Source organism: Erythrolamprus reginae, unplaced genomic scaffold (genome assembly GCF_031021105.1).
Source record: "Erythrolamprus reginae isolate rEryReg1 unplaced genomic scaffold, rEryReg1.hap1 scaffold_374, whole genome shotgun sequence".
Classification (NCBI taxonomy): Eukaryota; Metazoa; Chordata; class Lepidosauria; order Squamata; family Dipsadidae; genus Erythrolamprus; species Erythrolamprus reginae.
Window position 1 is genome coordinate 2,439 of NW_027248740.1, and position 16,124 is coordinate 18,562.

The 16,124-nt window shown below is 39.6% G+C and overlaps 1 protein-coding gene across 1 annotated transcript; it reads left to right on the plus strand.

Moving 5' to 3' along the window:
- The first annotated feature begins 8,415 nt into the window (after positions 1 to 8,415).
- LOC139156174 (myoD family inhibitor-like) lies at positions 8,416 to 15,655 on the plus strand. The gene is made up of 3 exons (XM_070731462.1): positions 8,416 to 8,548; positions 8,646 to 8,921; positions 14,206 to 15,655. The coding sequence occupies exons 1-3, from the start codon at positions 8,416 to 8,418 to the stop codon at positions 14,460 to 14,462; spliced, it is 666 nt and encodes a 221-aa protein (XP_070587563.1). The 3' UTR covers positions 14,463 to 15,655.
- The last annotated feature ends 469 nt before the right edge of the window (positions 15,656 to 16,124 follow it).

Sequence of the window (16,124 nt, forward strand, 5' to 3'; positions counted from 1 at the left end):
CCTGTCCAGCTGACACCCCAGAAAGAATATAGCTTCTGTTTCTTGAATTGGCTCGTGGTGCCTTTAGCTTTCAACACTTTCTGCTAATGCACTGCTGCTTTACAAAATCACAGAGTGGAAATGTTTAATCTCCCCCTCACAAAAAAAATGCAAGATTTACTAGAGGGGATGGTTCATTGCTTTTTAAGCAATCCTACCTTTTGTCTGACTCTGGTCTAAGATTGTGTTGTTTGTTTGTCTGTCTGTCTGTCTGTCTGTCTGTCCATCCATTTATTTATTTATTTACATCTATCTATCTATCTATCTATCTTCTATCTATCATCTACCTATCTATCTATCTATCTATCTATCTATCTATCTATCTATCTATCTATCTATCTACCTACCTACCTACCTACCTATCTATCATCTATCTATCTATCTATCTTCTATCTATCATCTATCTACCTACCTACCTACTTATCTATCTATCATCTATCTATCTATCTATCTAGAAACATAGAAACATAGAAACATAGAAGACTGACGGCAAGAAAAGACCTCATGGTCCATCTAGTCTGCCCTTTTACTATTTCCTGTATTTTATCTTAGGATGGATATATGTTTATCCCAGGCATGTTTAAATTCAGTTACTGTGGATTTCCCAACCACGTCTGCTGGAAGTTTGTTCCAAGGATCTACTACTCTTTCAGTAAAATAATATTTTCTCATGTTGCCTTTGATCTTTCCCCCAACTAACTTCAGATTGTGTCCCCTTGTTCTTGTGTTCACTTTCCTGTTAAAAACACTTCCCTCCTGAACCCTATTTAACCCTTTAACATATTTAAATGTTTCGATCATGTCCCCCCTTTTCCTTCTGTCTTCCAGACTATACAGATTGAGTTCATTCAGTCTTTCCTGATACGTTTTATACTTAAGACCTTCCACCATTCTTGTAGCCCGTCTTTGGACCCGTTCAATTTTGTCAATATCTTTTTGTAGGTGAGGTCTCCAGAACTGAACACAGTACTCCAAATGTGGTCTCACCAGCGCTCTATATAAGGGGATCACAATCTCCCTCTTCCTGCTTGTTATACCCCTAGCTATGCACGCAAGCATCCTACTTGCCTTTCCTACCGCCCGACCACACTGTTCACACCATTTTGAGACTGTCAGAAATCACTACCCCTAAATCTTCTCTTCTGAAGTTTTTGCTAACACAGAACTGCCAATGCAATACTCAGATTTAGGATTCCTTTTCCCCAAGTGCATTATTTTACATTTGGAAACATTAAACTGCAGTTTCCATTGCTTTGACCATTTATCTAGTAACGCTAAATCATTTACCATATTACAGACCCCTCCAGGAATATCAACCCTATTGCACACTTTAAAGTCATCGCAAATAGGCAAACCTTTCCTACCAAACCTTCCCCTATGTCACTCACAAACATATTAAAAAGAATAGGACCCAGAACAGACCCTTGTGGCACACCGCTTGTAACCTGACTCTGCTCAGAATACTCGCCATTTAACATTAACTCTCTGATGTCTATGCTTCAGCCAGCTTGAAATCCACTGAACTATCCAGGGATTAAGTCCAATATCTTCACTAATTTATCTATCAGCTCTTTATGTGGAACCAGTATCAAAGGCTTTGCTGAAGTCCAGATAGGCAATATCCACAGCACCACCTTGATCCACACCTTTGTGACATAGTCAAAGAACTCAATGAGATTAGTCTGACACGATTTGCCTTCAGTAAAGCCATGCTGATTTGGGTCCAATAAGTTATTGTTTTTTAGATGCTGATTTATCCTCTTTTTGAGTAGAGTCTCCATCATTTTAACTACAACTGATGTCAAGCTAACTGGCCTGTAGTTACCAGCTTCTTCTCTACTGCCCTTCTTGTGGATAGGCACAACTCTGGCCATTCTCCAATCCTCAGGAACATCTCCTGTTAACAGGGATTTGTTAAACAAATCAGTCAGGGGGGTAGCAATGACAGATCTGAGTTCTTTAAGAACTCTATATTCTATATTCTATATTCTATCTATCATCTATCTATCTATCTGTCTGTCTGTCTGTCCATCCATTTATTTATTTATTTACATCTATCTATCTATCTATCTATCTATCTATCTATCTATCTATCTTCTATCTATCATCTACCTATCTATCTATCTATCATCTATCTACCTACCTACCTACCTATCTATCTATCATCTATCTATCTATCTATCTATCTTCTATCTATCATCTATCTATCTGTCTGTCTGTCTGTCTGTCTGTTTGAATCCCAGAAATAATGAGGTGAGGCGAGATCATTTAACTTGAAGCCTTTAATGAAGGCTCAAACAAAGAACAGTACAACAGAAACCCAAATGGAGTCGCTCAGAACAGAATCACATCAGCTGAGCCTCACAGTACAATTTATATGCAGCTGTCAAAGTGGTAGCCAATGAGAAGCCAAGATTTTCCCGCTCAGCCGCTGAGTTGGTTCTAACCAATCAGTGGCTGTAGCGGCAGTTAGCAAATGTCCTGAAGGGACATAACATTTATCAATAGCAATAGCTTTTACAGCCCTCTCTAAGCGGTTTACAGAATCAGCATATTATTCCCAACAATCTGGGTCCTCATTTTACCCACCTCAGAAGGATGGAAGGCTGAGCCGGTGGTGAGATTTCAATCATATTTATATCGCCACCCATCTTACATGAAAGTGACAATTAAAAAAATATTAAAAGGGTGAGAAGAAGATATTAATCACAGTAAAGAGGCCGTATCAGTATCACTGCATTCAGTTCTGGAGACCTCACCTACAAAAAGATATTGATAAAATTGAATGGGTCCAAAGACGGGCTACAAAAATGGTGGAAGGTCTTAAGCATAAAACATATCAGGAAAGACTTAATGAACTCAATCTGTATAGTCTGATGGACAGAAGGAAAAGGGAGGGACATGATTGAAACATTTAAATATGTTAAAGGGTTAAATAAGGTTCAAGAGAGAGGTGTTTTTAATAGGAAAGTGAACACAAAAACAAGGGGGCACAATCTGAGGTTAGTTGGGGGAAAGATTAGAAGTAATATGAGAAAATATTATTTTACTGAAAGAGTAGTAGATGCTTGGAACAAACTTCTAGAAGATGTGGTTGGTAAATCCACAGTAACTGAATTTAAACATTCCTGCGATAAACATATATCCATCCTAAGATAAAAAACAAGAAATAGTATAAGGGCAGATTAGATGGACCATGAGGTCTTTTTCTGCCGTCAATCTTCTATGTTTCTATGTATCACAAAATCTCTCCAGTCCCCTGGGACCCTCAGGCCTGATAATATAGCCATGTCTTGGGGGACATACATTCACATGTATTTATAGTTCATAACTTGTTTAAATTTTGCTTTGCTTCCTTCTAGTATCTTTCCTGGCCAAGATAATTTAAAATTTTCCATGGATCTGCCCATTGTCCGTTAAATCAACACATTTTATATACTCAAGGATCATTCTGTACTCTTCTAATTACAGGAACACTGAGAGAGTGCTTAATTATAGTTTTCAGAAAGTTAAGCATTTGACTAATACTGGACAAGTCGGGATGGATTCTTTAAAAGTGTACAAAATGCTCCTTTACTTTTTCCCAATTATTTTGAGTAGCACTGTTTAAAAAGCTCAGCATGTTCTGAATTCACATACTGTATTGTACTAAAGTGACAATGTATTTTTGGCAGACTTTGGTTTAGAGCTTTATGTGAATCCAGCCAATTATGACTGATAACACTTGGTCAAAGTCCATGATGTAAATGTGTGAACCTGGCCATTTTCTGTATATCCTATTCACTCCAAACATAACATAGACTATACAAAATCTATGCACCAAAATTAGAACCTCACATGCATGAACTATTACATGAAACCCATAGAAGTATGTCTGATTTGAAAATACATGGCAGAATTGAAACATGGATTTCAAAATATCATGCCCTAAAAGGGTTTAGTTAAAGCACCACCATTATTTTTCAGTCTTTAAATTAGATTTTTTTCTGAATTTATGCTTAAAGGAGTTTTGAGCATTCACAGCCAAACCACAATCAGTTAACATGTTGCCTCGAAAAGAGTGGTTACCATTAAGTTCTGGTTACATCTTGCTCCTCAAGGAGCTGGTGTATATAGTTTGAAATCTGGCCTGCTGGTGATGTGGCAAATTACTGTATTTTTCAGTGCATAAGACACACTCCCCCCTACCAAAGTGGGTGGAAATGTCTGTGCATCTTATACTGCAAATGTTGCCATAGCCCTGCCCATCCCAAGTCTTCAGAGAGGGGCGGCATACAAATCTAATAAATTATTATTATTATCCTCTGGCCCCCACCGTTCAGCGTCTGCTTTCCAGCAATTTGCCTCCTTGCAACAAACAGCAGCAAACAGACTAGTCAGCTTCAGCATAGATTTAACATGATTGACAGTTGGATCTGCTCACGGAATACCACCTATCAGCTGTTCCAGGCTGTGGTGATCACTGCCCATTGCAACCACTGTCTATCCCTGCAACCTGAAATGGGCTGAAAATGGGACACACAGAAGCCAAAAACGGGAGACACGGAGGCCAGAAATGGGGCGCTTGGGGAATAGGAAGCAGCAGTGATGGGTGGTGGTAATCCCCCCCCCAGCCTGGAACAGCTGATAGGTGATATTCCAGGAGGCAGATCCAACCACCAAACAGCTGCTCATGCTAAATCAGGCTGCGCTGAAGCTGACCAGGCTGTTTGCTGCAAGAAGGCAAATTGCTGGGAGGCAAAGGCAGAGGCAGATTCTTCCACCCCCTTTGTATTCCTCCCCAAAAGCTAGATGTGTCTTACAGTCCGTAGCATCTTATAGTCCAAAAAATATGGTAAATCGTGTTTACATATGATCTCTTAGCCATAAATTCTTAGCAAGGATCATTGAATAAAATGCAGCCACACAGTTAAAGTTAGACAAGGGTTTTATTGTCACATGGTTTGTAGTGGAAAATAGCTGAATAACAAATCAGCCAGCACTGGGTTAAGCTTAGGTTAGGCTTAGTGCTCAAAGAAGATAATAAAGCTGCTTAACACAGAAAAGGTCACTGCCCCAAGGCATCACATACAGCCAAGGAGTTCTGTCTTATACCACTACCACCAAGGAAGACTTAAAATCAGGATAATGTTTGTATTTTTTCAAGCAGTTTTTCCCAGATAACTCAGTTTCCTTAAGGGGTTTCTATTTGTTTGTTTTGGATTTGTGCTGTGATCTTGAGTACAGTTACTAATATATACATGCAATTAAAGTTTTATGGAAATACTTCCAAATATGTATTTCCTTTTTAATTTTTTTTAAAAAACTGACACAAAATGAGTATTTAAATTACCCTTTTCATGGAAAACATGGTGCATTACATAGATTCAATTTTGGCATGTACAAATTTCTGAGTTTTAAAACTCATAAATCATTCTTACAAACTCTGAATATGATTGTTCATTACTATTTATTATTAGCTTAATATACTTCTATTCCACCTTTCTGCCTGATAGCAGGCCCCAATGAGACTGAAGGTTGGGGAGAATGAATGCTTTAATGCTCTTTAAAAACCCTGCTGATTTAAAGATGTTTACTTTCTAGGTCTTAGAAATTGTTGAAATGCAGAAAAATATCATATCATTCCTTAATCTACATGTTTAGTTTAGCTTTATTTTTTTGGTCATATATAGTCAGACTGGATGGTGGGGAATGGAAGGATTTATCCTTTTTGCAGACCGCTGGTGATTTGTATTCTTTTAGAGAGTTTAGAGAGTTGTTGAGGCCACCTGGGTTGTTGTGTCATCAGTGTCACCTGAGTATTGCAAATAGGTCTTGGAAATGTTGAGAGAACTGGACTGTGGACTGGAGATAGGTGATGTTGTATCTCTCCCCCTCTGTTGAGAGAAGGACATTCAGTTTTGACACAGATGGCCTCTTTGACCCCTCTTTCAAACCAGTGGTCCTCTTCATCCAGAATGTGGACTTTGCTGTCTTCAAAAGAATGATTTAAATTTGTCTTTTAAATGCCAATGGGCTACTGAATCTTGTCCTGATGGGTTTTTTTCTCCTATGTTGTGCCATATGTTTATGAAGTGGTGTTTTTGTTTCCCCAATGTACTGATCTGCATATGGCTCACTATAGTACATTGTACTACATATACCATGTTGCTCAGTTTGTGTCTGGGTGTTTTAGCTTTAGAGTGGACAAGCTTCTTCTTCAGTTTAAAGTGTGCATGTATGTTGTGTTGACTGAAGATCCTCCTGAGCTTTTCTGATATTCCTGCAACATATGGAATGACAATGTTGATTGTTTTATTGTTCTCTGCATTGTCTGTTATGGAAGAGCTCCTGTTGGGTCTTTTTTGAGATTTGATGAAGACCCACTTGGGATATTCACTATTTTGAAAGACCATACTAATTTAACTTTTGGAAAAAAATATTTCCAGACAGTAAATGTCTATGCATATGTAGCATATGGATTACATAGTATATGTCCTGGGTTTGAAGGGCTTTGTAGCTGTGTCAAAGGTCAAAGACAGGGGTCCCCAAACATTTTACACAGGGGGCCAGTTCACTGTCCCTCAGGCTGTTGGAGGGCCGGACTATAAAAAAAATCTATGAACAAATCCCTATGCACACTGCGCATGCCTTATTTAAAGTAAAAAACAAAATGGGAACAAATACAATATTTAAAATAAAGAAGAAGTAATAAGTAATTAATAATTAAGTAATAAAGTAATTTATACTTCTTTATTAACAAGTAAATTTAAACTTAAATCAACAAACTCCATTTCTCCTTCCTTCCTTCCTTCCTTCCCTTCTTCCTCTCCACTACTCTCTTCCCTCTTCCTTTTCTCTCATTTGTTTCATTTTCCTCTCCTTCATTCCTTCCCATCATTTTCTAATTTTTCTCTTTCTCTGTCTCTCTTTCCATCTCTCCCTCTTCCTTTCACTCTCCCTCTCTATCTCTCCCTCTTTCGCTTTCTTTTTTTCTCTCTGTCCCCCTCTCTCTTTCTTTCTTTCTCTCTCTTCTCTCTTTCTCTCACTCACTCTCTTTCTAACTCTCCCTCTTTGCATCTCTCACACTTTCTCACTCTCCCCCTCTCTCTATTTCTCCCTTTCTCTCTCTCCTCTTCATTTCTCTCTCCCTCACTATTTCTCCCTCTTTCTTTTTCTTATTGTATCAATCAGTAAAATCTCGTGTGCTGCCGGGGGCTGGTTAAAAGACCTCAGCGGGCCGCATCCGGCCCGCGGGCCGTAGTTTGGGGACCACTGGTCAAAGACAATCATTGCTATGGGAAGAGGAACCATCTCATGCTTAGCTACCTTCTTCTTCTTCTTCTTCTTCCTCCTCCTCCTCTTCTCTTCCTCCTCCTCTTCTTCTCTTCTTCTATACTCATAGGAACAGCTGCTGTCCTCCCTTACAACATAATTATCTTTGATTACTACATCATGTTTGTTTGCATCTATCATGAGATAAATTTATCTATGCTAACTTGTGACCAACCTTTGTTGCTCACAATTGAAGCTGCTTCTCTGAGAGCTGACTCATGATGGAGAAATCATTGCTAATCCTTTAGTTGCCCCGAAACAGAAGCAATGCCGTAATATGAAGAGACTTTTAATCATTGTTATAAAGAAGCTTTACTTCAGCTATGAGTTAAAATTTAAAAAAGATCTTAGTCACAGGAAAGGACATTGCTGGAAACCATTTTCTGTTACATGCCTAGCTAATAGGTTTAATTACAGCAAGGACTGTAGAGGGAAAGCAGACTTTAAAAATAGAGTTATTTTTCAGAATGCTTTCTGAGACATTAAAGCCAATAAAATGATTGCTACAGGAGCAAGTTAGGCATAGGAGAAACAATAAGAAGAAATAGATATAATTCCAATAAATTGAAATAATTCTAAGAAATCTATTCTCTTTTGCTCCATTAATAAAATGCTATTATAAAAATGATAGCACAGAATCTTAATTCAAGATAAAATAATGCTCATGTCCCAAATGTGCTTTTGTCAAGAGGTAACTGGACTTTCTGGTTTTTGTGATTTAAACCCTGCTCCCGAAAATCCAGTTGCCTCTTGAAAAAGCACCTTTGGGACAACCATGACCTGGATGACTGAGAATCCACAAAGACTCAGCCACTCCCAACTTAATTTTGTGGAAGCTACAGTTACAATTTTATGCTGTTCTATTTGTATATCTGTTTTTATCCAGGTACATTTCAAAATAGTATTCCTGGTTTAAAAAAATTAGCCACAGATTCCTCTGATTCCTCTGCTTCTACCCAATTCTGCAGTGATATAGATATTACATAAAGTCTAGTTAGAATTTTTTTCACTTTTTTAAAATGTATGCATCAATTGATGAGTTAACTTAAAATTCTGTATAAAATGGTGCTAATAACTGAAAAAGAAGAAAAATACATCCAGGAAATTGAAAGAACTCCAGATAGTCAGCATTTCGTTGATACTGAAAAAAAACAAGATGATTTGCTGTTTAAAGTTTATTTCCTTTTCACACAGTGTATGTTATCAAGTTAAGATGTGCACAAAGCTTAGTACATTGCCTTAAACAATTAGAATTTTTTAAAAGAAAAAAATTGTCTTTCCTCTTCCAACAGGTCAGCCTCAAAGCCGAGTCACTGTCCAGATTCCTTCAGACTTGACTTGTGTCCCATTGCTACAAAATGGTGCTGGATATATATCAGATGACCTCAAGAATTCGAAGGGAGAGACTGGCAATGGGATCTTATGTTCCGAACTTCGATCATTGTCAAGTGCCCAGAAGCCTCATCGGAAATTACAGTCTCATCATTCCATCAACAGCCACATTAGCAAAAAAAGCAAGGGAAGCTCCAAATCAGTATCTTCTCAGATCCCTACTGAAGCACAGGAAGGTATCTCTCTGCTTGCACGACTATTTTCACCTACTTTTTTTTTATAATTTTTTTATTAATTTTTAACAAATTTATATTACACACAGCATAAAACAGTGCATAGTGAAATGTGCCCACCACCCAGACATACACACATTCCCCACCACCAAATCGGGAGTGTTACTTGTATAGTCCACTTGACCCAAGAGTAATATATCTATTTACATATTATAGAGTGATTCCAATTTATTTCTTGTAGCTTGGTCTCGGATTCTGCTCGTCATATATCGTCTTACCTTGTCCCACCGTCCCATCAGTTGTCCCAACTCAGTTTCATTATCCGAATTTATTCTTTTATCCATAATTTCAAATTGAATATGGTCCACCATATACCTATACCAATTTTGCATTGTCCATTTTGTCGCATCCTTCCAACCCAAAACTAATTACTGCCTGAGCGCTACTATTTTCACCTACTTGAAGTCCTCCAGGCTTAAAGGTGCCAAGGTTGGAGACCCCCTGCTCTAAATGAGAGAGAGAGAGACCATGTTCCTACTTGGTCTTTTTATAGTGACACAATCCAAGAACAGCCTCCAAAACTGTGAAATTGGTTAGACTTTGATTCCCTTTGAGCAGTTTTTTGTAACCTTAGTAACTTTGATATGTAAGGACCAGGCGGGGGTTGCATTTACTACCACTACCAATGCACTGCGTGCACGGTTTCACATCTCCAGTGTGCACATGCATGCACCCAAGTGAGATTTTGTTTCTGCACATGCGCAGGAAGCAAACTCTCACAAGGGGACGTGCGTGTGAGGTTTTGTTGGAGGGGTTTTGCTTCTGCGCATGCGCAGAAGAAAAAAAAACCCACCAAAATTTCACATGTATGCATGTCCCCTTGCAAGATTTTGCTTCTTGAGCATGCACAGAAACAAAATATCATTCAGATGTGCATGTGCGCATGCCAGGGACGCAAATCTGCATGCACAGCTCAATTTTCGCTACCAGTACGGCATCCTTATCTGTACCGGTAGCAATCCACTACTGGTATGGACTTCCCCTAATCAGCCATGTTCAGTGGAAAGATTCTGGGAGTTGGCATCCATACATCCTAAATAGATTGGGGAAAATATCTGATTTAGATTGCAAAGATTTAAAACAAGAGGAATAGAGACAGAAGAGGTATAATGAAGGTACATAGCATAGTTCAATGCCTGGGGACAGCAAAGATGGCTGCCCCACCCCTCCAGCCCTCTAGAGGCCATTTCCCAACCTCTGGTGCACCTAGTAGTCCCGTTTTTCACCCTCTCCAGGCTCCAGAGGCTCCTCTAGAGCCTGGGGAGAGCAAAATGCTCAGAGACTCTGCAGAAGCCAATAATGCCCTCCCAGAGCCTCCTGGTGAGCCAAAAAGCAGCTGGCTGGCACATACATGCACATTGGAGCTGAGCTAGGGTAACGGCTCGAGCGCCAGCAGATATGGCTCTGTGTGCCATCTGTGGCCCCCATGCCATAGGTTTGCCATCACTGGTATATAGGATGAGAAAGAGAAAAGCATAGTTCTCATCCAACCTCAGAGATTGAAGACCTTTTTCATTTACTTTAGTTTGAATTTCCCTCCCCTTTCAGAACTTAGTTAATTAAGATAGGATATCAGCTCTAAATCTTCAACCGGTTCTTCACCTTGGGAGGTTTATTAAGAACTGGGCTTGCTTTTGAAAACATGAGTCATCGATCCCACAACATTGGTATACTTTCCATTCAGATTTATCCACTGACATGGCCAAAGGGCGGTGGAAGAAATCCTGTATCTTTTGGATTAAGGGAATTACTTCTATGGCCACTATCCTCGAAAGCATTAACTCAAAACAGGACAGCTCTGGGCAATCGTGCCTTTATTCATTTATCTTTAATTATTTCTGGGTCCCTGTGTGGGAATAGCATTTCGGGAATCACAATAGAGCAATTTTGCTGGGTATAAACATAAGTTTGGGGAAAGTTTTCTGCCTTTGAAACTAGGCAGGTCAGGAGTTTGGATTCCATTGCTCCTTTCTGTGTTTTGTCCACACACTTACATTTTGTTTTTCAATATAAATGCCAAACTCCTGCTTTGCTGTCTATTTTTCCTCACCCCTGCAAATTGCATTCCTGGGTGTATTATGTTTTTTTTTTTAAAAAACCACGGTTTTAACCATCTAGAAGACACTGTAGAAATAGGAGAAGATAGTTTAAAAAAGAATAAGTACTGTAAGCCAATACTCATTTATTTGTGAGACGATTTAGGAGAAATTCCACAACTATTCCCAATTCCGGAATCTTTCTTTTTTGCAGTCTTTCTGTCCTACCACAATTCCCAAAAGTTAGTTGACTGCTTTCCTGCCATTTTAATGTGGGAAATGCAAGATGTGTTTTAACCACTCACGCAGCAATCATTCAAACTTGCAACAGTGCTGAATAGGGAAGACTTACGACCAGGCCTCAGAGCTCTAGTCATCGTAATATCCCCACAGTCACATGATCATGGTCTGGGGGTTTGGCATGGGCCTCACAATTACAGTATCACAGGGAGCAGGAGCCCAGCAATCACAATGTCCAACATTCCCTATCAGCTTTTAACCATCTAGAAGACACTGTAGAAATAGGAGAAGATAGTTTAAAAAAGAATAAGTACTGTAAGCCAATACTCATTTATTTGTGAGACGATTTAGGAGAAATTCCACAACTATTCCCAATTCCGGAATCTTTCTTTTTTGCAGTCTTTCTGTCCTACCACAATTCCCAAAAGTTAGTTGACTGCTTTCCTGCCATTTTAATGTGGGAAATGCAAGATGTGTTTTAACCACTCACGCAGCAATCATTCAAACTTGCAACAGTGCTGAATAGGGAAGACTTACGACCAGGCCTCAGAGCTCTAGTCATCGTAATATCCCCACAGTCACATGATCATGGTCTGGGGGTTTGGCATGGGCCTCACAATTACAGTATCACAGGGAGCAGGAGCCCAGCAATCACAATGTCCAACATTCCCTATCAGCTTTCCACAAATGAAGTCAGCAGCAAGTCATGGTAGCACAGTCACATGACATCATGCTTTAAGGCTATGTTGCCCAATGACATCAATTCTGGTCCCAACTTCCAAGTCCAAGGACTACCTATATAGCAAAACTATTATGAAAACTTTAATATAGGCATCATTTCTATTCAAGGGTTCCAAAAACAAACCACCTAAGGGAAGTCCAAGTCCAAGGGAGAGTTTTATATTGAATTTCCAGTGTTGTTCTTGCAGGATTCTTCTTGCAGGAGATCAGTGTTATGTGAGCAATATCCTTGAAGACCAAGGCTTATCTGGCACATCCTAGAGAGTTTTTATAGCCACTTGTCCTTAAAGCTCTCTCAAAATCAAGAATGAAACAAGTACATTCTGCACAAGGATCGCATCCAATATCACATCCTCCAATGTAGTCAGTACTCCCCCAATTTTTTTCCCCAATTTTTTTTTAAAGCACTGATTTTGGACCTTAATATTGTTTTAAGGTATTTTAAAGATGTATTTTCATTTTTTTAATTTACTGGGGGCTAGTGGTTATTCTGCCAGAGAAGCAGTTGTTTCCAAGAAATTGATGGAAGAACCCTTGCTTATCATCTTTTTGAGAATTGTAGGACATCTGGCCCATCATGAAATAATAATAATTAATAATCATAATAATTTATTGGGTTTGTATGCCGCCCCTCTCCGTAGACTCGGGGCGGCTAACAACAATGATAAAAACAGCATGTGACAATCCAATAATAAAACAACTAAAAACCCTTATTATAAATACCATTGACAATGTGCGGTATGTTTAAAAGGACATTCCTGCCATGCCCTTCAGGGTTATATAAAATACATCTGTCAGAAGAGCTAATTCTAGGGACATGGAGATCAGAATTGCCCCCACCCTCCTCGCCTTTCGTAAGCTCCTTAAAACCCACCTTTGTCGTCAGGCATGGGGGAATTGAGATATTCCCTTCCCCCTAGGCCTATACAATTTATGCATGGTATGCTTGTGTGTATGTTTGGTTTTTTAAATAAGGGTTTTTAAATATTTTAAATATTAGATTTGTTACATGTTGTTTCATTATTGTTGTTAGCCACCCCGAGTCTACAGAGAGGGGCGGCATACAAGTAAGTAAGTAAGTAAGTAAGTAAGTAAGTAAGTAAGTAAGTAAGTAAGTAAGTAAGTAAGTAAGTATCCTTCCTATCCTTTTTCTGAGTTGCCACGCTCTAGTCTAGTCTTCAGGATTTGTCAGATCTGGGGCTAAAAGGCCGCTCCAAGCCTGTATTTAAATTGACTGAATGGATCATCAAGATGATTGGTTGAGGATAACCCATTGTGAAAGCTGGTTCCACCGGATGAGAAGAGGCGTTCAGGTCAGGTTACAATGCCTATTCTGATCCATGGAAGCAAGAGTTTTATATTATGAGGCCCAGCCACTGCCACCACCTCCATCTGCATTCGCAGGGTTTTTACAAAACCTCCTAAGGCTGGTCCTAAGTTCTTTCAGATGCTGATATGTTGATATGCCATTGGTTTGTTTCAATATTAGTGCTCTTCTTGGCCTCCTTAGAGCTTCAGAGTGATAAATACAGATATGGATGTAACATGACAAAGAGCAAAAAAATGAAAGAAAATAAAACAACCAACCCAAAATCAAAATTAAATACATGCGCAATGAACACTGCTGAGAAACTTTTTCTGATAGCTGAATGGTTTGATAAGCTTTTTCACCCTGCCCTTCCCATTTATAACATTATTATTGTTAGCAAGCATTTTCTGCATTCTACAAATATTTCTTTGTTGTCCTTTAATGTGAACCATTACACTGGATAAATAAAGGAGTTTAGAGGGTTTAGATTTATGTGACAAGGTTCATGCTACATTACATATACAGATTACTGAGAGCTAACTGGAGGCGATAGAAAAGTTTTGTGTTGTATTGTAAATCCAGCAAGCACACATGGTGTACCTTTTCCAAAAGAAAGCCACATGCCTCCAGTAATTCAACACTATATGAAGGAATGGACAGGACTTAGATGGTGAAAGGGGTTGCACAGATTTATGTACTCCTGCCCTGAATACACTGATGTGCCCTGTGAAAACAGAGGTATCCCCTTTGCAGCATCCTGCTGTGCTCTGGCTATGCAAAAAATTGTCCTTCATGTCTTCTTCCTTCCAATGTTGATCCAGCTTTTCTGCCCTGTTTCAGCCTCTTGTGCTTGGCTACATGTGGCCTGCTTTTGATAGTCTTGTCTCTTTTCTGATTCCAGACTGCTGCGTCCACTGTATTCTCTCCTGCCTCTTCTGTGAGTTCCTGACCCTCTGCAACATCATGCTGGACTGCGCCACTTGTGGCTCCTGCAGCTCTGAGGATTCTTGCATCTGTTGCTGCTGCTGTGGCTCTGGGGAATGTGCTGATTGTGACCTGCCCTGTGACATGGATTGTGGCATCATTGATGCCTGCTGCGAATCAGCCGATTGCCTGGAGATCTGCATGGAGTGCTGTGGCCTTTGTTTTTCTTCCTAAAGTCAAATCTTGACCTTTCAACAGGAGCTCCAAGTAGGACCCTTAGGGGAAAACTGTGCTAATTACGTCCCTGTTGTTCTTCTTTAGTTATCAGATGGCTGAGGTTTGAGAAGTTCCAAGTTTGAAACCAGAGACCTGAGTAGAAGAGTTGACAGAGTTAATTCTATTGGATTCGATTCTGGGCTCAGAAACTGTTTAGATGTGGTTCTTTTTTCCCCCGGACTGCAATGACAAGTTTGAAGAAGTAGCAGGATGGAGTAATTGCCTTTATTCTTTCTCTTTGCCCTCACATCAAAACTTTCCACACGGAGGCTGGGGAATAGCAGTGTTCCTGCTGCCTGAGCCAAATACCAGAGAAGATTAGTTGCACGGCTAGCTATGCCGGTTGGTTGAGATCTGAAGCTATTACACAATGCCAAAGATCATTACAGACATGCCTAGGCTGTGTTTAGTATGACAATATGTTGTTCCACCTACTGGTCCAGCTGCGGGGGTTGTTCTAACTTTGGCAGTTACTGCTGCCTTATCTGATGCTCACTAGTTGGTAATTAGCTTCCTGCTAGGCATCCAAAGTAATGGCAGCTCACCTAATGTTTTCATGCAGTTGTTCTGGATTTATCCCTGACACACCAGCTAAATTCTTCCAGTGCCATGATACAGGGAACAGCCTCTAATTCATCTATGTTCACGTGGATCTACTTGGTATCCGTCATCAATTAGGAGGAGATCTTTCCTGTGAATTCTTGGACGGGATCCATATCTCATTGCTGCTGCTCCATCCTCCATTTGTCCTTTGATTGAGACACGTCAGTATCGGCATTGAATCATTCCATAAGACCAGAACATGCCGCTCTTCATGTTCAATGTACAACATTGAGGGGCTTTTTGCCACCACTGACATCTGTCAGGAAAAAGCTTTTGAACAGATTGGGAGAGATTATTGGTCTAAAAGGAGACAAGGGAAATTGTTGTCCTTTGCTTTTTCCCACAGCAGGAAAACACTAAACCTAACTCAAAGGCAACGGATATGAGTCACTCACTATTCAAAAACAAAATCATATCCTTTAAAAAAAGAAAATTGACAATATGACATCAAGACATCCAAGATCTTGGGGGGAGTAGATGAGACAATTTGTAGCATGTAAGGGCAGTCAACTGCCTCTTTGTAGTATGGGAAAAGTTTTATATTTTGTCTGTTGCTGTTACTGTAAATAAAAACATTTTTCACTTTTGACTTAAAATATTTCAGTGTCGTGTATTGGCTTGGGAATTGAAACTACTATATATTCAGGGGTGGGCTGCTGCCCGGACAGGGAGGAACACAGAGGGGTAGTGAAAATGGAGCTCCACCCCAGAGCACCCAATTTGCACAGAAAGATGTTGAAGGAAAATGCAGGGCCCCTTTCATTGGGCCTATTAATTTTCCTATATCTTTCCTATTCCACTTCCTAAAAATCAATTCTCTATTATTCATCCCGTTTATCTGTTTTTTCCAATTTCGCCCATTTATTTTCACTTAATTGCAACTCCATTAACCTTTCCATTTGAAAGGCTTCCCTATACAGCTCCAAACATGGAACACCCCATCCCCCCTCTTTTTCATTCGCAATTAACCACTTTTTTCTTATTCTTGGTCTCTTATCTTCTTCAATCCAATAATTT

Coding starts and splice junctions, on each gene's coding strand:
- LOC139156174 (XM_070731462.1), top strand. CDS start 8,416: ATGGTGCTAATAACTGAAAAAGAAGAAAAATACATCCAGGAAATTGAA. Junction 8,549..8,645: donor TTATTTCCTTTTCACACAGT/GTATGTTATCAA, acceptor CTCTTCCAACAG/GTCAGCCTCAAAGCCGAGTC. Junction 8,922..14,205: donor CCCTACTGAAGCACAGGAAG/GTATCTCTCTGC, acceptor TTCTGATTCCAG/ACTGCTGCGTCCACTGTATT.